Source organism: Convolutriloba macropyga, chromosome 3, assembly GCF_964194025.1.
Source record: "Convolutriloba macropyga chromosome 3, txConMacr16.3, whole genome shotgun sequence".
Classification (NCBI taxonomy): domain Eukaryota; kingdom Metazoa; phylum Xenacoelomorpha; order Acoela; family Convolutidae; genus Convolutriloba; species Convolutriloba macropyga.
The window spans coordinates 35,044,052-35,063,555 of NC_134470.1; the positions used below are offsets into that span (position 1 = coordinate 35,044,052).

The 19,504-nt window shown below is 33.4% G+C and overlaps 1 protein-coding gene across 1 annotated transcript; it reads right to left on the bottom strand.

Annotated features, from left to right (window-relative positions):
• Nucleotides 1-8,930: 8,930 nt before the first annotated feature.
• Nucleotides 8,931-19,133, bottom strand: LOC142337034 (uncharacterized). The gene is made up of 2 exons (XM_075386071.1): nucleotides 18,881-19,133; nucleotides 8,931-9,110 (listed from the first exon to the last, which is right to left on the bottom strand). Exons 1-2 carry the CDS (start codon nucleotides 19,067-19,069, stop codon nucleotides 8,955-8,957), a joined length of 345 nt encoding a protein of 114 aa, XP_075242186.1. The 5' UTR covers nucleotides 19,070-19,133; the 3' UTR covers nucleotides 8,931-8,954.
• Between the last annotated feature and the right edge of the window lie 371 nt (nucleotides 19,134-19,504).

The window sequence follows — 19,504 nt, forward strand, 5'->3', positions numbered from 1 at the left end:
ATAGTGAGGACCCTGAATAACTAAATTGGGCCGGAAGTTGGGCTTCAAACGCATAGGAAGCTGCACTAAAATAGTTTTTCAAGCGCTATTACATTCTAATCTATCTGCTCTCACTCCCAAAGCAAAAAAATGTAATACAAATAGTCTATCATGGTTATGTTGCCTTCTATGAAAAAATGTCTTTCTTTGGTCGATTCTGCAAGGCGATTGGTAAAAAATGAGAGGCACAGATTCTATGATTTGAAATCCTTTAGAAATTTTTGGTAGAATTTTTTAAAAATTCACTGAGTTTTGAAAAACTAACTGTAATAGGTGCAGGGATACCTTGTTTTTTCGAAGTATCTTTTGCGAAGAAACAGAATTTTGAACTAATTTAGTCTTAAAATTGCAGCTAATTGACAAAGTAGAAATTTATTTTCAGGACAGAATCCGGAATTCTACAAAAAAAACTTGGGAGTACTTTTTTGTATTCAAGGGGAGGCAGAAGTTTTTGACTACTGCCAAAAGTATTATGGAGCGAACTGGTTGTAAGAAACAAGTTACAATTTTTCTTCCACTGTCAACAAAGAGCATAAAAATTTTACTGTCTGGCCTCTTTTGATAATCTAATTAGTAACACAATTATTAATCAATGCCAATTATAAACAAATTATCCGATGATTTATGTTTTCATGAATTATATGACCAAGAAACTTGCACATTATAAATTGAAACCCATAAATCTACAGTTCTCAATTTTGTTCAAACAGTTTTGTTCACTCGAGATACTGCCCCGTCTTGTCTTTGTACGTACACATAGAGAGTTCAAAATTGCTGCGGCGTTGTTTACGTTTTTTGAGGGGCGTGGGTATTCAAGTTAAAGTATGGGGGTGTATTTGTTTGATGAGATGAGGTTGGTGGTTTAATTATAGAGGTGGGAGGTGAATTGTTAAGTGGGGGAACATAAGTACTTAGATTTCAAGGAATCAATTAAATCTCAGGCTTGGGCTGATTGGGGTTGAGAGTGGTGTGCGGAAAAAGAGATCTTTCAAATATTTTAGGTTGTGAAATTCTGCACATATACATGCCGCTGCAAGAAACAGACATGGCATTGAATGGTTTTTTCCAATTGTTTGGTTTTGTGTTCACTGAGAGTTGAATTCAAATAATTTTACAAAAGAAATAAAAAATAGTTCAAGTAGTCTCTGATTCGGTAAATCAAGAAAAAGACATCAAGATTGGATCAAATGGTTGCATTAAATTTCAGCATTATACAATTTCTATCAAACCATATGTGCTGCTTGATAAAGAAAACGATCTATTTTAAGACTTTGTTATACTACTTTCCTGATAAGAATGTACTGATTTTAATCAACGAAGTTTTGGTGCACACCTCAAAAAATATAAGGCAGTTTTTAATATTTTAAGATCTAATTAGACGTCAAATACAATTTAACCTTGTATAATTTAACCATTTTCACATAATTCTACATTTCCTTCTTATCAATTTATATGCGAGCAATTCATTTTACTATTTAACTGTTCAAAATTTTCACAAGATTTAAATAGGACTGATATTCAAACGCGGATTTACAAACTCATTTGTCATAATTCTCTGCTAAATTTGCTGCAATTTTCGTGGCTTGCTTAGGACATATTAGCGCAGATAGTTGGTCGAATCAAAAATCCAGATCTCGATTTTCATTACTAGGAAGTCATAGCAGGCCCAGTCTTAGATAATATCCCACCCGAACTCGAAACAGTTTCACTGACATAATCAATAATTTTACTGACAGTATATTCACTCTAGCTTGTTAAAATAACCAACAAATTAACCCGCCTGAAGAAAACTATATAAAAAAAGAATATTAGGGACCAATTCCACCGAACTATGCAAAAGTTTCCCTTTTTGTCTTGAAATTGACAGTGTCGCAATGTTGTTTGTTTGCTGCCTAATTTGAAGTTCTACTTAGATACTTAGAGGTCATGCAGAGGTCAAACAAGAAGTCATATGGTCAAGTAATTTCAGAGATTAGATGGAATTCAATTTAATCAAAATGGAATCGGAAAAAAAGTAGTGATTTCTGTGTAGCCAAGCGTTACTCTCGGAAATTGTCTCGGTTGTTCCTATATGAGTTGATTTCCTCCTCTACTTCCAATTCAATTCAAAAAATACCAAACTTGTAAAGGGAAAAGGGTATCTAAAAATTTTTGGATTTTTTTTCGTTTCTGCCCCAGCTTAATGGGCGCGTATTATTTGCACCCCCCGACGCACGTGCCGTATTTTTCCTAATTGATATACTGTGATATTGAAAGTTCTCTCTAACGGGGGGAGTCATAACGTACTGGGGGCACAAACGGAAAAGGTCCAAATTCTAAATTAAATTACCTGCTTCTATAATGAGGACCCTGAATAACTAAATTGCCCCTGAATAGGGAGTTTTCAAACACATAGGAAGCTGCACTAAATTAGTTTTTCAAACGCTATTACTTTCTAATCTGTTGATTACCAGAATTTTGGATTCAATTTTTAAATTCGATCGACTCCTTGAATTTGTTTCTTTCGCGGGACCTATTATCTTTTTGTTTATACTGTTACGGTAACAGATGGTTTAAGGGGATAAACCGGTAAGTATAGGTTCGGGGTTTGGATACAGTAGGTCTGGGTTCGAGTTTACTAGGAAGAGATTATGGAATGGTTGGTACATGTTGGGGTTTTAGCATCACAGGTCCTGTCATGGCTGGCACCGCTACAAATTCAGGTAATGCATCAGATTCAGTAGTTACATGGGTATTTTCGTCAGTTAGTTTTGGTACAAATAAAGGAGAAAATTTGATATATGATCAGAACAACTATTGGGAACACTTTACCGAACCTCAAACGGATACGTATAAGGAGTCTTGCTCAAATCACCTAACTTTTTTGGTTTCATCGAGGAATTGCGCCCCCTGAAATAGAATCCTAGTTTGTTGTTGCCGCGAAAAAAAATGATGAAAAAATATGTTATTTAAGTTCTTTAGCTAATCGTGAAATCTGCAATCAATATTCCAATGAGCATTGACAAATATCTTGATCTATGAAAAACAAACAGTTTTTTGGACTTCTCTAGAAGTCAAAACATGAATTGCTTGAAAAAAGGAATAACTTCATTGAACGTTAGAAACCTTCCTCATGACTATTATGACTTCATTGTAAGCTTTCTGAAATCAATTTGACCCTCTTTGAAGTTGCCAAAAAACATAGATTGATGTATGCAATGGCTATTACTTGGAAGAAATGGACAACTAATTGAACGGTTTGCAAAAGTAGCTGGTAGATTTTTAAAGTTTCTCAAAATTTATAATAGCTATATCTTTAAACAATATCGTCGCACAATCAGCCAAATGGTGCCAACGAGACAAATCATCAGCTGTCGATACTCAAAAAAACATTGAATTGTGCAGCAAAAAAGACAAATAGATTCATTGAAAAACTCCCAGACCCATCAGCACAGAAAATCGTTTTTAAGTTGCAGTTAAATTAGCTGACACATCAGTACAATTTCTGGAGGACTTTATTTTTTGACGTCTACTCTAATGTCAAATTTTGTAATTAAAAGGTTGGGTTGCTCCTACCATGACATTGTTTAGAACAGAAAACGGCAAATCCATCAAAATATATAAAAATGATATCGTCTACTTATAATGTTTTTCACGAAGAGCGTGTCCCTTCTATTATATCCCGCAGTTGTAAATGACAAAAAAAATTAGCATGGACCTCCTAAACGAGTTCAAAATAAGATTCAATGACTCAATTGTGATAATTAGACACTAATCAACAACCTATTAGTCTTTTTTAAGATTCAAATGTTTACTGTAGTTGACAACACGCATTTCTCGATACCAGTCATTAAAACATACTTTTCATCCATTAAGAACCAAAAATTCCTATCAATCATGGGAATGTTTGATGTTGGTTTTACAGATGTGAAGTTTGATGTCGCCGCCACACTCACAAAAACTCACGAAACCCCAACAGCTTAGTCTGGAACAACCAAAAATTGCCAGCACTACTTCCGAAAAAAGCAAAGGCTTTCAGTCACATGGACGGAAAAGAGCTCAAAATTCTAACCTTTGATTCGGAATAAAGCTGTTGGCGATTGTAGATCAAGCCGTTGCTTTTGATCCTTGAACCAAATAAACATTAGTTAGAGGGACCAAATGCCCATCTTTCTATGTTTAAACCTCATGGTGAAATGGTCTTTAGAAAACTTTATCTAGTCAAGGCATATCATTATTTCTTAATTCAGCCAGATGATAATTAAAATGCAGCGTGAAAAACAAATTTGATTAATTCAATTTTAATAGAGTACCGTTTAGATCAAAAGTGCAGAACAAAAACAAAGCGGTTGATCCATTAGGTAATCGAGGTATTTGAGTTCTGTTTGTGAACTCGGGGGTGGGGGACGAAATATGGAAATATTTTATAACAAAGATCGCAATTAACCCGCTGTAGCCCGTTCATAAAATTGACCGATTGTAGCTAGAGAGTTATTTCGAGGACCTACAAATGGTCTCCAAAATTGCAGTCTCTTGAGAAGGAATCATTCCACTGAATGCCAACGCTGTTTGGATGCAAGCTTCAGAAGAGTCAATAAACTAAAAATAACTCCGAAAAGATATGGGAATGTTTCATTTTTTCAAATTAAATATTCAAAAAATATTGATTTCTTACAGTAACTACTGAATGCAAGTCATCAATTAGATTAAAGAGAATGGAAACAAAGTTACATGCAAGCTGAGCTCCCTCAGCAAAAAATGTTTTTGGCTGACCTTCAATATATTAATAAAATCAAAAAATGTCATCACCATATAGGATCAGACACCACATTATCACCCCGACCGATGGCTCTGAGGTAGCAATTGGAGCAACTCAGGAGGTATCTGGCCGTGGAGAATTATGACCGCTTTCATTTTTGTCTGTGTGAATAACCGAAGCTGAGGACAACTACAACGCAATCCATTGAGGGTTGCAAAACTAGTCTTCATCGACCACACACCAATAGCAAGCAGATTCCATTGGCACCTCCAATAGCCACAGTCCTCAACAATCAAGACAATTTTCCTAATAGCTGAAAACATTGACATCATACTTTGGGCGCAGATAAAATTCTCACCCAACTTTTACTTCGTTCATGTCATAAACGAGAAGAATACTTGAAGACATTAGATATACTTGGAGTAATATATTCAGTATATCAACGTTGATATATTCGAATCATCAGAACTGGAAAAACGCAAACAGATGATTTGCGGTATCAAATACACAAAATAAAAATGATTGGTGTCAACTGATAACTGTAATAAAAAACTTTGTCAGAAATCGGTTGTTCAACAACCTATGCTGCTTTCTGATTTTTGGTGTCGTATTTGCAAAAACGAAACAAATGGCATTTTCAAGGTTGACACAGCCAGTATCAGTCCAAAATCTTAATTTCTGGCGCAGTCTATGCTTTTACTATCATCAAAACAAAAAACCAGATATAATATATATTAATCATATCCAATTAATGACGGTATTAATAGATTCAATCATATAGATCTAGATTTAGCCGTATCACTGTCAACTGCTTCCTTCCTTATGAATTTTGTAGTTTATATGGACAGAATCTCGTAAGTTTCCAAGCGTTGCCTATATCATGCATGACAGCTGATATTGTAGTTGATAACTTTACCAATTCTTGGTTCTCGGATAAGATAAGTTTTACATAACAAAAGATAGGAGCGCTAAACGTTAAAGTGATCAATTTGATTGCTTTGAGAAGAGTTTTGGTTTTATTTGCAGATTCGGAGCATACCATCCCCAATCAAGTAGCCAGACACAACGATTGGAAAATCACTGAGAATAAATCTGAAATCTGCTAAAATAGTTGGCTTAGAACGTGGCCTTTTGTGCTCTTTGAATAGAAAATGATGAAAACAGATGAAAACAGTTTCGTTTTTTTTATAACAATAAGTTTTGATACCTTTTTACCAAGTGTGGATATAGAGCAACCAATGCAAAATTGACAGAGAACTATAACTGCTTACTGTAAACTTCACGTTAAGAAAAACAAAAATGCATTTCAAAGAAAAGGACGTTAATCCAAACCAACTTTGTAAACGTTCACATTTGTTTGCTACATCTTAATTGTATACAACAGTCATTAAAAGCTAATTGAACAGTTCCTCGTGAACCTTCTTTTTATGTTGAATCAGGTACAGCAATTGTGATAGCGAACGGTTTGCGCTAAAGAGTTAGAATACAGAAGTTAAAATCTTGCAAGTTGTCTTTAGTTGTTGATAAGAGTAATCCACTTAAAGTATTTGACAAAAAATAGCAAAATTAGCAATTGTCATGTCGATTGTTCTAAACAGAACCATTTTTGACTTGCTTAATAATGTAACTCTTCTCTCCCTGTGTCTGCTATCTGTTAAATTTTTAATCGCCTATTATCTACTTTGAAAACACAATTGCAGATGAGCTTAATAATAAGAAAAGTATACTTAATTTGTCAAAACTTATGTAACACTGCTCATAATTACTCAATCGCCACTTTAGCTAAGTTTTTGTCCCCTTAATTATTGAAAACTCTTGGTTGAACTGTTGTTAGACTGCCTCAACGCAGTATGTGTTTTGTTATTTGACATATGAGCTGGTTAACTGTTAAGACTGTTTTCTGTTCGTTTTTGTGTTTTGCCTTTTAAACGATTAATTTGCTTGTTTTGTGTTATTTTAGCTTAATTGGTGGATTTGATTTACATTGCTACTGGGCGGTAAGGACGTGTTATTGGGCAACACGGACAACCCACTGAACGGTTTGAGAGATATTTGGGTGCATGTTCAACTATTTTTTTTTATTTTTCAGATTTTATTGGCTATTATACGGAATTTTTGGTTATGTTGTAATTTTTATATTTATCCTGATTTGGGCTATATTTTGAGTCTCCAACGCTCAGTGGTAAAGACATCTAATAGCCAAGGTAAGAGATGTATTATAGTCAAATATATTTAAAGATATAGAAGTTAAATTGTTCAAAATCAAATTTTTGCGAAACCACGTTTACAGTCTGATAACGCTTTTTGGTCGTCTCTATATCACCCAGGTCTAGGTTCACAGACATATCAAAAGACAATGCTCGACCCAAATGTACTATGGAAAGACCATACTTGAATCATTTGAGCTATGAAAACATTATAGCTGGTCTTTAACACATTCTGGACTTTAGCTCGACTCAGATTTTTCGCAAAAGACTTTAGCTGGACCCAAAATATTACAAAAGACTTTAGTTCGACCCAATATTTGGGCTGGATTTAAGCTCGACAAAATGTTTAGAAACAAAGTCGAGTTCAAGTCTTTTCATGGGACCATCATTAGTCTTTTCTTAAGTCTGTTTTTTTGCCATTAACATTTTACGTGCAATATTGCATACAATGTAGTCAGCATGTATGCTCCTTCAACTTTTGCGATTCAAAAGAATCACAAATCCCTCAAAATCTGCATTATTTTCTAAAAAAAACGGCTCATAATTTTGGAATGGAAAACAAACTGAATAACGCCGAAATTTTGTCATGGCTAATGGGACTAGCACCAATACACATAAGCTAGCTGGCTTCATTGAATCAATTAATGTGGTAATATACTCAAGCTGCAATAACTCTTCATCTTAAGATTTGGCAAAACTCTTAAGGCTTTTGGCAGTTTTCTAACTGATTCTTAAGTTTGTTTGCTCTGGTTCAAAGCTATGTAGTCTTGCTCCAGTTTTGCTTCTCTATGTACAGAAGCAGGAAAAAAACAGAAAACTTGGAATTTTGAAATAAAAACAGATTTATGAAATGACTAATGGTGGACACATGAAAAGAACTTAACTCGACTTTGTTGGTTATGAAACGACTAATGATGAGAAGACCTTAGCTGGACTTTATTTGTTATGAAAAGACTTTAGCTCGACCCATGAAAAGATATTAGCTCGAATTTAACTAGGAAGCTCGACCGTGCAATTATAGTCAATATTGCCCCCCCCCCCCTACGAGACTTTTAAAGTCTTTTCATAAGTCGAGGCCTAGGCCTGGGTAGTTGATTTCCTCTTATGCTTCCACTTGGGATCAAATTTTATGCCAATCTGTTAAGGGGAGAAGCATATCTAAATAATCTAAGTTTGGATTCCCACTCACTCATACACAAGCTTTCATAAGAAAACGACTTATGTATTTGCCTTCGCATGGTGATATCATGACTCATGGAATTGAATTAGTGAATCGTGTACCGTATATGTTCATACCAAATGCTTTGTTTCTAAACCTTAAAACCCAAACAACAATTTCTTGTTTGTTAAAATAGTGTTGCGAACAAGCTGAAAACAAAGCTTTGATAAAATTGCATACTCTTTAAATATAAAATTCTCTGAATTAAAAACCAATCATTGTGTGGAGAAACCTTCCATTTCCTAAGTCTCAATTCGAACACACCAACGTATTAATTATCAAACATTTCCTACGCATAATTATTCCAAAGCTTTCTTACGTTTGAACCCAAACATACCAAATTTCCTATCAATTTTTGTCGTTTTTATTTGGTCTTCTGGTCTGGGGAGCTCATTCTGAGAAATTAACTGAGCTAACTTTCTGCAAGTTGATGTGAAAAAATTTCTTGGTTTGAAAAAATTGCTTCATGATTCGAATTGGCAGATTTGTCACTCGGTGCAGCAGGAGTGTGCAGCATTAGTCAGACCATGAACAGCAAATTGAGGGGGGCATATGATTCAAATTAGAGCAACAAAGAACTGCGTCCCAGGTGGCGTATTTGATGTCTCAAAGTTTCCCAAGGCCCCGGGAGGTAAATTTCGCGTTATGTTTCTTCCACCTCACCCCGAGATATCTTTTTTTTTCAAAAAATCAGTTATTACTGCTTCTCATGCAAAAACCCGTTGTGTCAAGGCGAGGTGAACAGTGCAGTTTACCTGTACAGTTCTTCTTGGGTGATGAATTGTGAGAAGATGTCACGACCACTGCTGTATGTATACATCTCTTCGTCTACAACGGACGATTGATCGTTGTGACTTTGTATGACCATCTCAGGAAACTCCTTCCTGTTTTGAAGTGAAGGATGAGACTAAAAATTACCGATTGCCGCGTGGTTCAAAAATTCGACAAAAAATTGAGGATAGACATTCGACGGAACTGATGGAATAAATATCAATTTATTTTTTTCAATTTAAACCAATTTTGTTGTTTTAAATAAAAAAAACAGTCAATTTTGATTTTTTTGTCCAAATCGTTCACTTCGTTTGTTTTTCGACGTTTTGGAAGCCTGAATACAGTTTTTGATTCAATTATTTTTAGTTTTCAATTTTTTGCTCTCAATTCTTTTCCTCTGAGTTAAATTATACATCTTTTAAAGAGACTCTATCTCGTGAGCTATAAACATTTGGGAAGGGTGAGTGGATAAAATGACGTTTTAATTGTCATTTTCTTTGAAGATTTGGTAGTTTTTTGCAATTGTTACACGAAAGATCAAAACGAAAGAACCTAGTTTTTACATTTGTTAAACTGTTTAAGTGTTTGCTATACAGAAAAAGGAGGCTCGATAATGTGCGTACGCACATAATGTTCCGACCCCGCTCATCCTCATTCTTGACTTAATTGGTTACCAAATGATGAAGAGATGGAAAATTTTCAAAAACAAATCGTTCAATAAACAACCAATGAAATACAATAAAGCCACGCTAGAGGGCCGATAAACATTTTTTACGATGAAAGTTGTTGATAACAGGACTACTAGAAAGGACAAAAAACGAAACAACAACCATCATTAAAAAATTATTTTCGAAAACAAAGAGTATACTTGAAATACAATGAGCAAATTAAAAAACGTCATCACCATTCATGACAAGATACAACTTTATCACCCCGGATTGATGGCTCCAAAATGGTAAATGGAGCAACTCTTCAGGAGGTATCTGGTCATGACAAATTTTAACCACTCGAATTTTTCTCGAGACGCCTAACTGAAGCTGAACACAACTACAGCGCAAGTCATTGAAGGTCGCAAAGCTAGTCTTTATTGACCAGAAAGCAGTACCGAGCACATTCCAACAACCACAGTCCTCAAAAACCAAGACAATTTTCTGAATAGCTGAAAACATTGAAATCATACTTCCGGCGCAGAGAAACTTCTCGCCAAAATTTTACTTCGTTCATATTATGAATAAGAAGAATAGTTGGAACAATAAATGTACTTGTTTTTTGTCAATTTAATGGAATTGCAAAACGGCAAACAGACGATTTTCGTTGCAAAATGCAAACAACGAAATTGAATGGTGTTCAGGAAATTGATATTTCTAATCAATAAATTCTTTGTCGGAAATCGGTTGTTCAACAACCTATGCTGCTTCCTGATTTTAGGTTTTGTATTTGCAAATCAAGAAACGAACGTACCTTCACGATCACATAGCCAGTAGACGTCCAAAGAGTTAAATCCTGACGCAAACTATGATTTCACTCTCATTAAAACACAAAATTTTCTGATAAACAATAAAAAAGAATAATCATATCAAATTAAGATTTTTAATAATAGATTCAGTTGTATAGATCTAGAGGTAGTTGTACCGCTGTTAACTGCTGAGGATTCTTCCAATATGAATTTGGTAGTTTGTAGACAAAATATCGTAACGGTTTCAAGCTTAACCAATATCACGCATGACAGCTGATATTAAAGTTGATGTGTTTATCAGTTCATGTTTCTCCAGACACGAGCTCTACATAACGACAGATGGTTGATCTAAGCTTGAAAGTGAACTATTTCATTACTGCGCGAAGAAACGGAACACACAGTCCCCAATCAAATAGCCAGACAAAATGATTTGACAAATCACTGAGAATTATTCTGAGATCTGCTAAAATAGTTGGCTTAGAATATAACCGTTTGTGCTCTTCGGAAAAGGAATAAGTAAGATGAAAATGGAGTTTCGGATTTTTTCAGAACAACAAGTTTTTACGTCCTATTACCAAGTATGGTTATAGAGACCTATGCAAAATTGACAGAGACAGATAGCTGCTTACTGTTCACTTCCCGTTATAGAAAACAAAAATTCGTTTCAAAGATTAATAAGACGTTAATCCAACTGAACTATGTAAAAGCTTGCAATTTTTGCTACATCTTGATAACAACTGTCAATAAAAGCTACTTTAACAGTTCCTCCTTGAAATCAGGTACAGCAACTGTGATAGTGACCGGTTTCCAACAAACAGTTTGAATACAGAAGTTAAAGCCTTGCAAGCTGCACTGAGTTGTTGATAAGCGTAATCAAGTTTTTTTAATTTAAACCAATTTTGTTGTTTTAAATAACTAAAAAACATTCGGTTTAAATTTTTTGAACTAAATCGTTCACATTGTTTGTTTTTCGACGTTTTGGAAGAATAGTCGAATCCAGTTTTTGATTCAATTATTTTTAGTTATCAATTTTTTGCTGTCATTTTGTTTCCTCTTAGTTAATTTTTTCATTTTTTAAAGAGACTCTTCCTTGTGAAATATAAAGATTTGGGAATGGTGAGTGGATAAACTGATGGTTTTAATTGTCAATTTCTTTGAAAATTTGATATTTTTTGCATTGGTTAGACAAAAGATCAAAACAAAAGGACCTAGTTTTTACATTTGTTAAACTGATAATGTGTCTGCTATATGGAACAAGGAGGCTCGATAATGTGAGTACGCACAAAATGTCCCCGCTAATCCACATTCTTGACTTATTAGGTTACCAAAAAGCCATACAACAAATATTATTTACGAGCAAAAAAACTGTTTGCGAACAAAAGCAAGTGGGTGCGAAGTCGAAAAATATTTTTCCATTCATGAAAACAATTAATTTCACAGTTATTATTGTCATTAGATATCAACTGATACGACTAAAATGTTCAATTATATCTACATAGGAAGCAATTGAGACAAGTCATTATCCAATGTCGATTGCGCAAAATTTCAAATTAAAGTGAATCAACGATTTTTGCTATAATTTGAAAAGGAAACAAAAATCCGTTGAAATTTATATATATATATATATATATATATATATATATATCTAACATTTTATGAAATCTGGTAGTAACAATAAGGAAAAAGCCGGAAAACAAATGTTTGAAGCTAAAACCGTTATAAAGATTAAATTATAGCTCACTGGAAAGTGTTTGTCTTTAAAGGGACTGAGCTGCAAATTGATCGAAAAACTATTTAAAAAGGAAGAAGCCCAAAAACTCAAACTTAGTTTGAAAAAAATCTTTTTGAAAGTCGAAACAGGCTTAGTATTACAGCAAAAAGTGATTGGTTAGGTTTCAACACCTGAGGGAGCCAATTGAGCCTGTTAATAAGGAGACTACGTCACGAGCCCAAAAAAACCAAGTACAAAAAGAAGTTGAAACTTCAAACAATTTGACGAAAAGACACTGTTCAAAGCTTTATAATTATATGATCTTATATGCAACAACTCTAAATCATTATTTCACCTTCATGGTAACATCAACGAGTCTTCCTTATAAAAAGACTACTTAGGCATGACAACAAAAGGAAACCCAAAAATTGAACTGTACAGAAATCTCAAAAACATATTATGAGAGTAAATGATCGAAGCAATCGGTCACAACGTATAACCAAGGACGAAAAACGTGTTTAAATCAACAAAAGAATGAGACTTCTAGTGAGTGAGATAAAGTTACAAAAGCAAAAAAAAACAAAAGCAAAAAGGAGACAGATGAAAAAAAATTAATCTGTAAACTGAAATCTTTAACCAGGATGAGTTATAGGTCTTGTTGAAACAATTAAGACCTATTGCTATCGGATATATGACGAACAACAACAAAAAGAAAGACAAACATAGGCAAAATACAAAAACTCACAAAAATTTGCGAGATACTTGTGTCTCAGCCCAAAAAACATAAAAAATATAAAAAAATAAAAGGAAAACTGAAAACGCGTAGTAACAAAATAAAGAAACCATTAGTTGAATAAAAAACCGTTGTCGACATTAATTAAAAACTCACAGGAAGTCGGTTTCCACCTGTTTTACTGAGACTACGCTCAAAGTTGAGAGAAATAAGATAAATTAGTAGCAAAGTTCAGAAATTCACCGGTTTTCTCTCAAAACAAATATATTCAAAGTCGTAACAAATATTAGATAAAAGCAGAAAAAAAAATGTCTAGAATCTTTTATACTTTCTAAAAAATAATTGGATCTCTGATTGGGGACACTAAGTCATTGGGCTACAAAACATATCAGAGATGAAAGCAAACCGATAGAAGTCCACAAAATTTTTACAAAAATTGATTTTCAGAGTCATAAAAACCAGAGCCTAACTCTGAAACCATAACATACTCGCGTTAGGACTCGTTTTTTTGTAAAAAGTTTATCGTTTATCATTTATCTGTCAATAACTTTGTCCTGATTTGAAATTCTTGTTCGTAATTTATATAAAAATATTTACATAGTGGAATTTTTTTGAAAAAAAAGGTCGCACCCCATTGAAATCTAAAAAAAATTTTTTGACATAAGGATCCATTATCTGGTTTGAAGTTGCAAAAAATTGGCAGGATTATAGTTCCAGAAGACTCTTAGAGCCAGCTGGAGTAAAACTGGCTCTTTTTTTATCCTAAGAAAAATCTGGCCGCAGTTTAAATGTGTCTACTTCCAGCAAAATTAAAGCAAGTGGGCTAAGAAAAGCAAATCTGGTCCAATTTTTGACAAAAAAGTATGAATTTTGAAACATAATTATAAAACATATTAGCAAAATTGGCGAAACTTTGGTCAAAATTGACTAAAATTTGATCAAAATGTGAATAAAAACAGCTGAATTACTTCTAATATTCACAAAACTTTAAACCTCGATAACTCCTTATAAAAAGCGAAAATTGAAAAAATCTTTTTATTTCCATATTCTACGCTGGGCAAGCTTTCCAATGATGCCACTCACAACTCTACGATTATTATATTGATCGTCCAAAAAATCGTCTGAACAAAAAAAACCCATTTGAGTATATAGTTCCCCCCCCCCCCCCCCTTAAGAGGGGTTGGAACAAAAAAATATTCTTTAAAGCACGAAAAACACGAAAAAAAAGTTTTTAAGAACTATGAAATTGAAATGAAAACGGATTGAGATAGGTTTAATCAATTCGATTTTTCGCCAAATGTTTATTTAAATTGATCACTAATGAAGCTATTAATCTTCACTACGTAGTAAAATCTCTTGCCTTGAAAGAAGATTGAAGTAATTCTCAAAACAAATAGAAACCAGTCAATAAAACGTTGGAGACAAATAAGCGAAAAACACAGAGAGCATTGTGTCTTGTAATCATATCACCACGTATACTAAACAATAGCGTAGATGTGAAATTGACTGGTAAAATAAAAACATGATCTTTGATAGAGTATCTTCTATTCTTTCGAGTCGTGTCCCTTTTTAAAAATTTTATTCTCTATATAAAAAACACATAAAATTTTAACATTTCAGGTGACCATCGTTTCAGTTGCAAAAGCTATGACTCGAAGTTGCATCATTTTGAGAGAGCGAGATCTCAATTGGCAGTGGTGTGCAAGGTGCAAACAACTCAAAACAATTTTTTGCATAAGTTTGCGTATCAACCCTGAAAAATATAGTTTTTAGATAAGGTAACTGAATAAATCTGATATACTGAATTGATCCAACATGTGCGCTACGTTCAATGTTCTCTTTTCCTTTAATTTAGAGTTGGAGATCACAATAGAGAGCGTTAATCAGAGAGGGTTATAATTTGCAGAAACCCTAACGAAAAGATTTGAACAATTGGAAGTACTAAAAAGATTTAGGGTCCACGTAAGTAGACTATGATCAGACGACCTCTGAATGACCTCTGATTATTTCGTTTTAGAGTAAAACTGCATGCAGTTATTATTCTGAACTGGGCTAGTTTTTGTGCTGATATGTGTTCAAAATAGACTGTTTTGCGTAACCATTATTACACCCTGAAAAATTCTTCTTCAATTCGTGGGAATAAGTGATTATTATATCGTAGAAAAGCATGCATTCTGTCACTAGTTTTCTAGTTTTCACAGAACGGTGAGCACGTAATAAGCCTAAAAATTATGGCCTGAACTTTTTCTATTTACTTAAGATCCAATTCACAGAAATAATTGTTCTCGTGAACATTGGTATGGGTAATTACAAAATTGCTAATTGTGTTCTCAATTCACATCGAGAGCCGAGATAGACAGTTAAATTAATCACTAATTAGGTTTTTTTCATTTTGGTCAAATTGTTCCGACCCCTCTTGATGGGGAAGGAACTATATACTCAAATGGGTTTTTTTGTTCAGTCAATTTTGGCCAATCGATATCATCGCAGAGAGTTGACACTGGTATCATTAGAAAGCTTGTCCAGCATAGAATATGGAATTAAAAGGATTTTTCTAATTTTCAATTCTTAAAGCGAGTTATCGAGGTTTAAATTCTGAGAAAATAGAGTGAATTCCGGTGAGATTTTATTCACATTTCCGGAATTTTTGATAAAAACTTCAAAAATTTTGCTAAAATTTGTTAATGTTTTTAGAAAGTGTTGTTGATTTTTATTTGCAAAGACAAAAATTTTTCTGTGGGCTATTTTTATTAATTTTTTTGGTCAAAAATTCTGGCAAAAAATTTCAAAATTAAGATTTTCATCAAAAACAGCACGAACTAAGTCCCTTTAGTCCAGTTTGATTAAATTTACAGGAAGTACAGACCCAAACATCACTAACACAATCTTTTTAGACTGAAAATGGGGCTTTTTCTACTTCAAATTCCGTTGAGAGTGCACTGTAGTTAAAACTTGCTGAATTATTTCGTCAGTTTTCAAAAACGCAGCATCTATTTTTGAGTTTTTAACTAACAAAATACCAATATCTAGAACATTTGAATAATTAAATGTTCCTAGACAAACAAACTTAGCAGAGCTAGTTTTGGACCAATCTTGGACTGGTATAATTCAAAAAATAATTAAATAATTTGGGCTGTAATCAGTCGGTCTTTTTTTATAAAAAAATCAATCTTTTCTACATTAATAAGATAACAAAACATTTCAAACCAAAGCTTACTAATGATAGGTCCAATTTATTCCTAAATAGCTCCATATTGTTTTATCTAGTTGATTACTTGAAATCTTAAGTTTTTTTTGAGTTTCAAAAGTATTTGATTTTTAAATAAATAATGACTTATCAAATTTTGCCTCTATTTTTCTCTTAATTTGGTCGACTTGTAGCTTATTGTCAGAATAAAAGAACGCTTCTTCTTTCTATTGAAATCGAATTTAATTTTTTTTCCGGTTTTACGCCTTAAGTTATGTTTTTCAGGCTTTGATTTTACTAGATTTCTCATTTTCTAAAATTTTTTTTGACCACTTATCACGTTTTCTGTTTTTGTCACTTTATCACGTTATTGGCAATTGGTATAAAACATTCCTGGCTTTTAAAATAAGGCACAATTGATAATAATTAAATTTTTGAAGATATAGATTATGATTTTAACGGCTTAGACACTAGTTTCTCGAAGAAATCATTTGAGTTTTTTAAATTTTCTCTTCAACTGTCCTTTTTACTTTGTCTTTTTAGTCGTATGAAAATTGCAGTACAATAACCCCGTTTCAGTGGCTTTTCGTGGAAGAATAGATGATCCGATATTCTGATGATAGTAGATAGCTGATGGCTTTCATGACTCTGAAAACAATTGTTTTATGAATTAAAAAGAGACACTTTGTAACTTCGCAATTTTGCTCCTTTTACTTTCTGTTTGTTATCTGGTCTCGTTAATTGCAAGCCATTTTTGTTGTCAAAGGAAGGTCTCAAGAGGGATTGGTGTCACACAATCTAATGTTTTAAAAGAATTCGTTGATTTTACTGGTTTCGACACGGAAAAAAATAAATTAGTTTTTAATTTTTGTCATGTTTGACGTTCTTTTTGTAGATGTAAGACATTTTCTGGATCATTTCAATTCTCATAGGCTTACTTCTGAAGAATAAATGAACCTATTTAATTATTTCATTCCGTAATTAACGGCGTTCATGTCATTGAAAATATTTTTCTTTGAAAAAAAATTAAAGTATTATTTCTTTTTGCATTTTCATTTTTATCTACTTGTTACCTAGCTTCATTAATGAGAGGTTACATTATACGTTATTGCTGCTTGCAGAAATTGCAATCGAACATATTTTGATGGCCATAGTTTGGCTTTACGGTTTCGAAAGCGTTTTCTACCAATTTTTAATTGATTTTTTGTTTGTTGTCTATTTGTTGTTCTTTTTGTAACCGCAGAAAAAAAAATTGAATGCCAGCAGTTCTTATTTCCTTTCATTAAAAGATCGGTAATCTTACGCCTATGGGACATTTAAGTTGATTTCCAATGGTTTTCATTACTTTAAATTGTTATAAAAAAATGAGCGAAATTTACAACTTTATTGTTTTTGTTCTTTATTGTCTAATTTTTACCAAATTTTTTTTTTGAGTAATCCCATATTTTTTCTCGTGCATTAAATGTTATTTTGTTTAAGATCAGTTTTAACTGACGATATTTTGACTTTGTTATTAAGTTTTGTTTTTTAAAACGGACGTGAAGTTTTTAATGTAATTAATTTTTGTTGTTGTTGTTGTTTGATTTTGCTGTTCGTCTTGACTCGCTTTCTTAAAATTTGCACACCTCATCAATTTAATGCACCATTGTTCACTCCACAATTCAGTTATTTGCTTTTGAGGCTATCATTTCGTTCATACACCAATTTTTTAAAAAAAATACTTGAATTTTTGGGTTTTTCTATGTTCCTCATTTGGTAGACAATCATGCCAAAATTGTGGATGAGCGGGGTCGGAACCTTATGTGCAATTGTACATTACTGAGTCGCCTTGTTGACACTATCTTCTTATACTGTCATTAAATACTGCAACCGTAGACAAAGGTAACAGGTGGAGATTAGTTTCTTATAGCGTAGAATCGAGTGAAAAAATATTTTCCGTATTCTTCACGCTAGCCCGAAAAGCAAGAATCGTGAAAAATTGTTACAGATGTAACAAAACTTGAAGAAAGATTAAACTAAAATCGCTTACTGTCACCAATTTCCACAAATGTTCATAACTCTAATTTTCAACACATGGCCGTGAAAAAGTGGCAAAATCAAGTTGAATTACAAGAAAAATTCGACATTGGTCACATATTTCTGTTTTACGATCAAACTGCGTTCTGCTCGAATTCATCTGTGATCAAAATCAAGTGGGAACAGACAATTTTAGTGTGATCACTTTCCGCTCTAAGTTTTTATGAGACCCATTTGTGTTCAAGTTCGCTTTTCATAAGGTTATTCTCCGTTTTGTGCGTCATCAAGCCTTTCAATTAGATCTAGATGTGTGCTGGACTGGATATGATCGAATATAAGATCTGTCACGATAATCAGTGTGGGCAAATAGCTAATTATGGCTGTAATTTATTAGGTTTTGCTTTTCTCTGGAAAATTTTGTTGTTATAATCAATCAGCAAAACGGAAAATAGGAAGCACCTGACTATATGATCGTACTAAGTAACATGGTTTTGCAGAGTTTTTTGCAAAAAGTCAAAAACCAAAAAAAAAAACAAAACTGTTTATGAGACCGACAGCTCGAGGTTTAAAGAACGGAGGAGAATTAACCTTCAATAATTTGCACAACTGCTAAAGGTCTGGTCTGCATCTCATCAATCCTTCTGATCAAAGCAGTCATAGCTTGCTCGCCTCACATTTAACGCTGTTCATTTTACATGATAATTAAGATCACTGCAACGTTCCCCCGAACCAATCGTGCTAAAAAGTCAACCCTACCAGTATCGAAACCCGACATAGCACTGGGAGCTTTGTTTTCAACTTACCAAATTTTGCCTGTCAAATTTCCTATTGAACGATTCATCGCCACCATTAGTTGAGATTTCATCAAGAGGTGAATCCGGTAAAACTCTACGTTTTAGTCGTCCGTTCCTTGAATGCCCGACTTTTCCGTTAGATCTGCGATCGAACAATTGGTTGAATCTGTGGAGCCTATTGCTAGATTGAGATGCCATCAAGTTAGTTTCAGATGAAATGAAGTGCTCTCTTCAGTTTCAGCCAGAATATGTCTGTGTCTATTTCATCCATAATTTGGTAACATATTGTAAATTTGTCACTCAGAAAATAGTCACTGCCGATCTAAATTTAATTTAAACTCTTTTGTATAAAATAGTACTCTATGCGTTGAATTAAAAAAAACAATGTCTAATTAAACATTATGCACGTTTTTTCATCTGTTAATGTTTTATTCCAAAAGGCAAAAAAATGCGGCGTTATTGAGATCAAAGAAAATGTCAATATGCATTTTTTATACGTTTTTTGCTTTTTCCCCAATATGCTGCCATGAAAATTAGCTTCAAAAATTGAACAAATATTGGACGCAATTATTTAAAAATTGAATATGTTTCAAAACTATGAGAAAGATTTCCGTGCCTTCAATTATTATCTAA

Bases quoted from the DNA above. Each gene is read 5' to 3' on its own strand.
- LOC142337034 (XM_075386071.1), bottom strand. From the start codon at position 19,069: ATGGCATCTCAATCTAGCAATAGGCTCCACAGATTCAACCAATTGTTC. The intron at 9,111-18,880 runs GTAAGTTGAAAA...GGTAATTTTTAG, and splicing joins AATTTGACAGGCAAAATTTG to TCTCATCCTTCACTTCAAAA.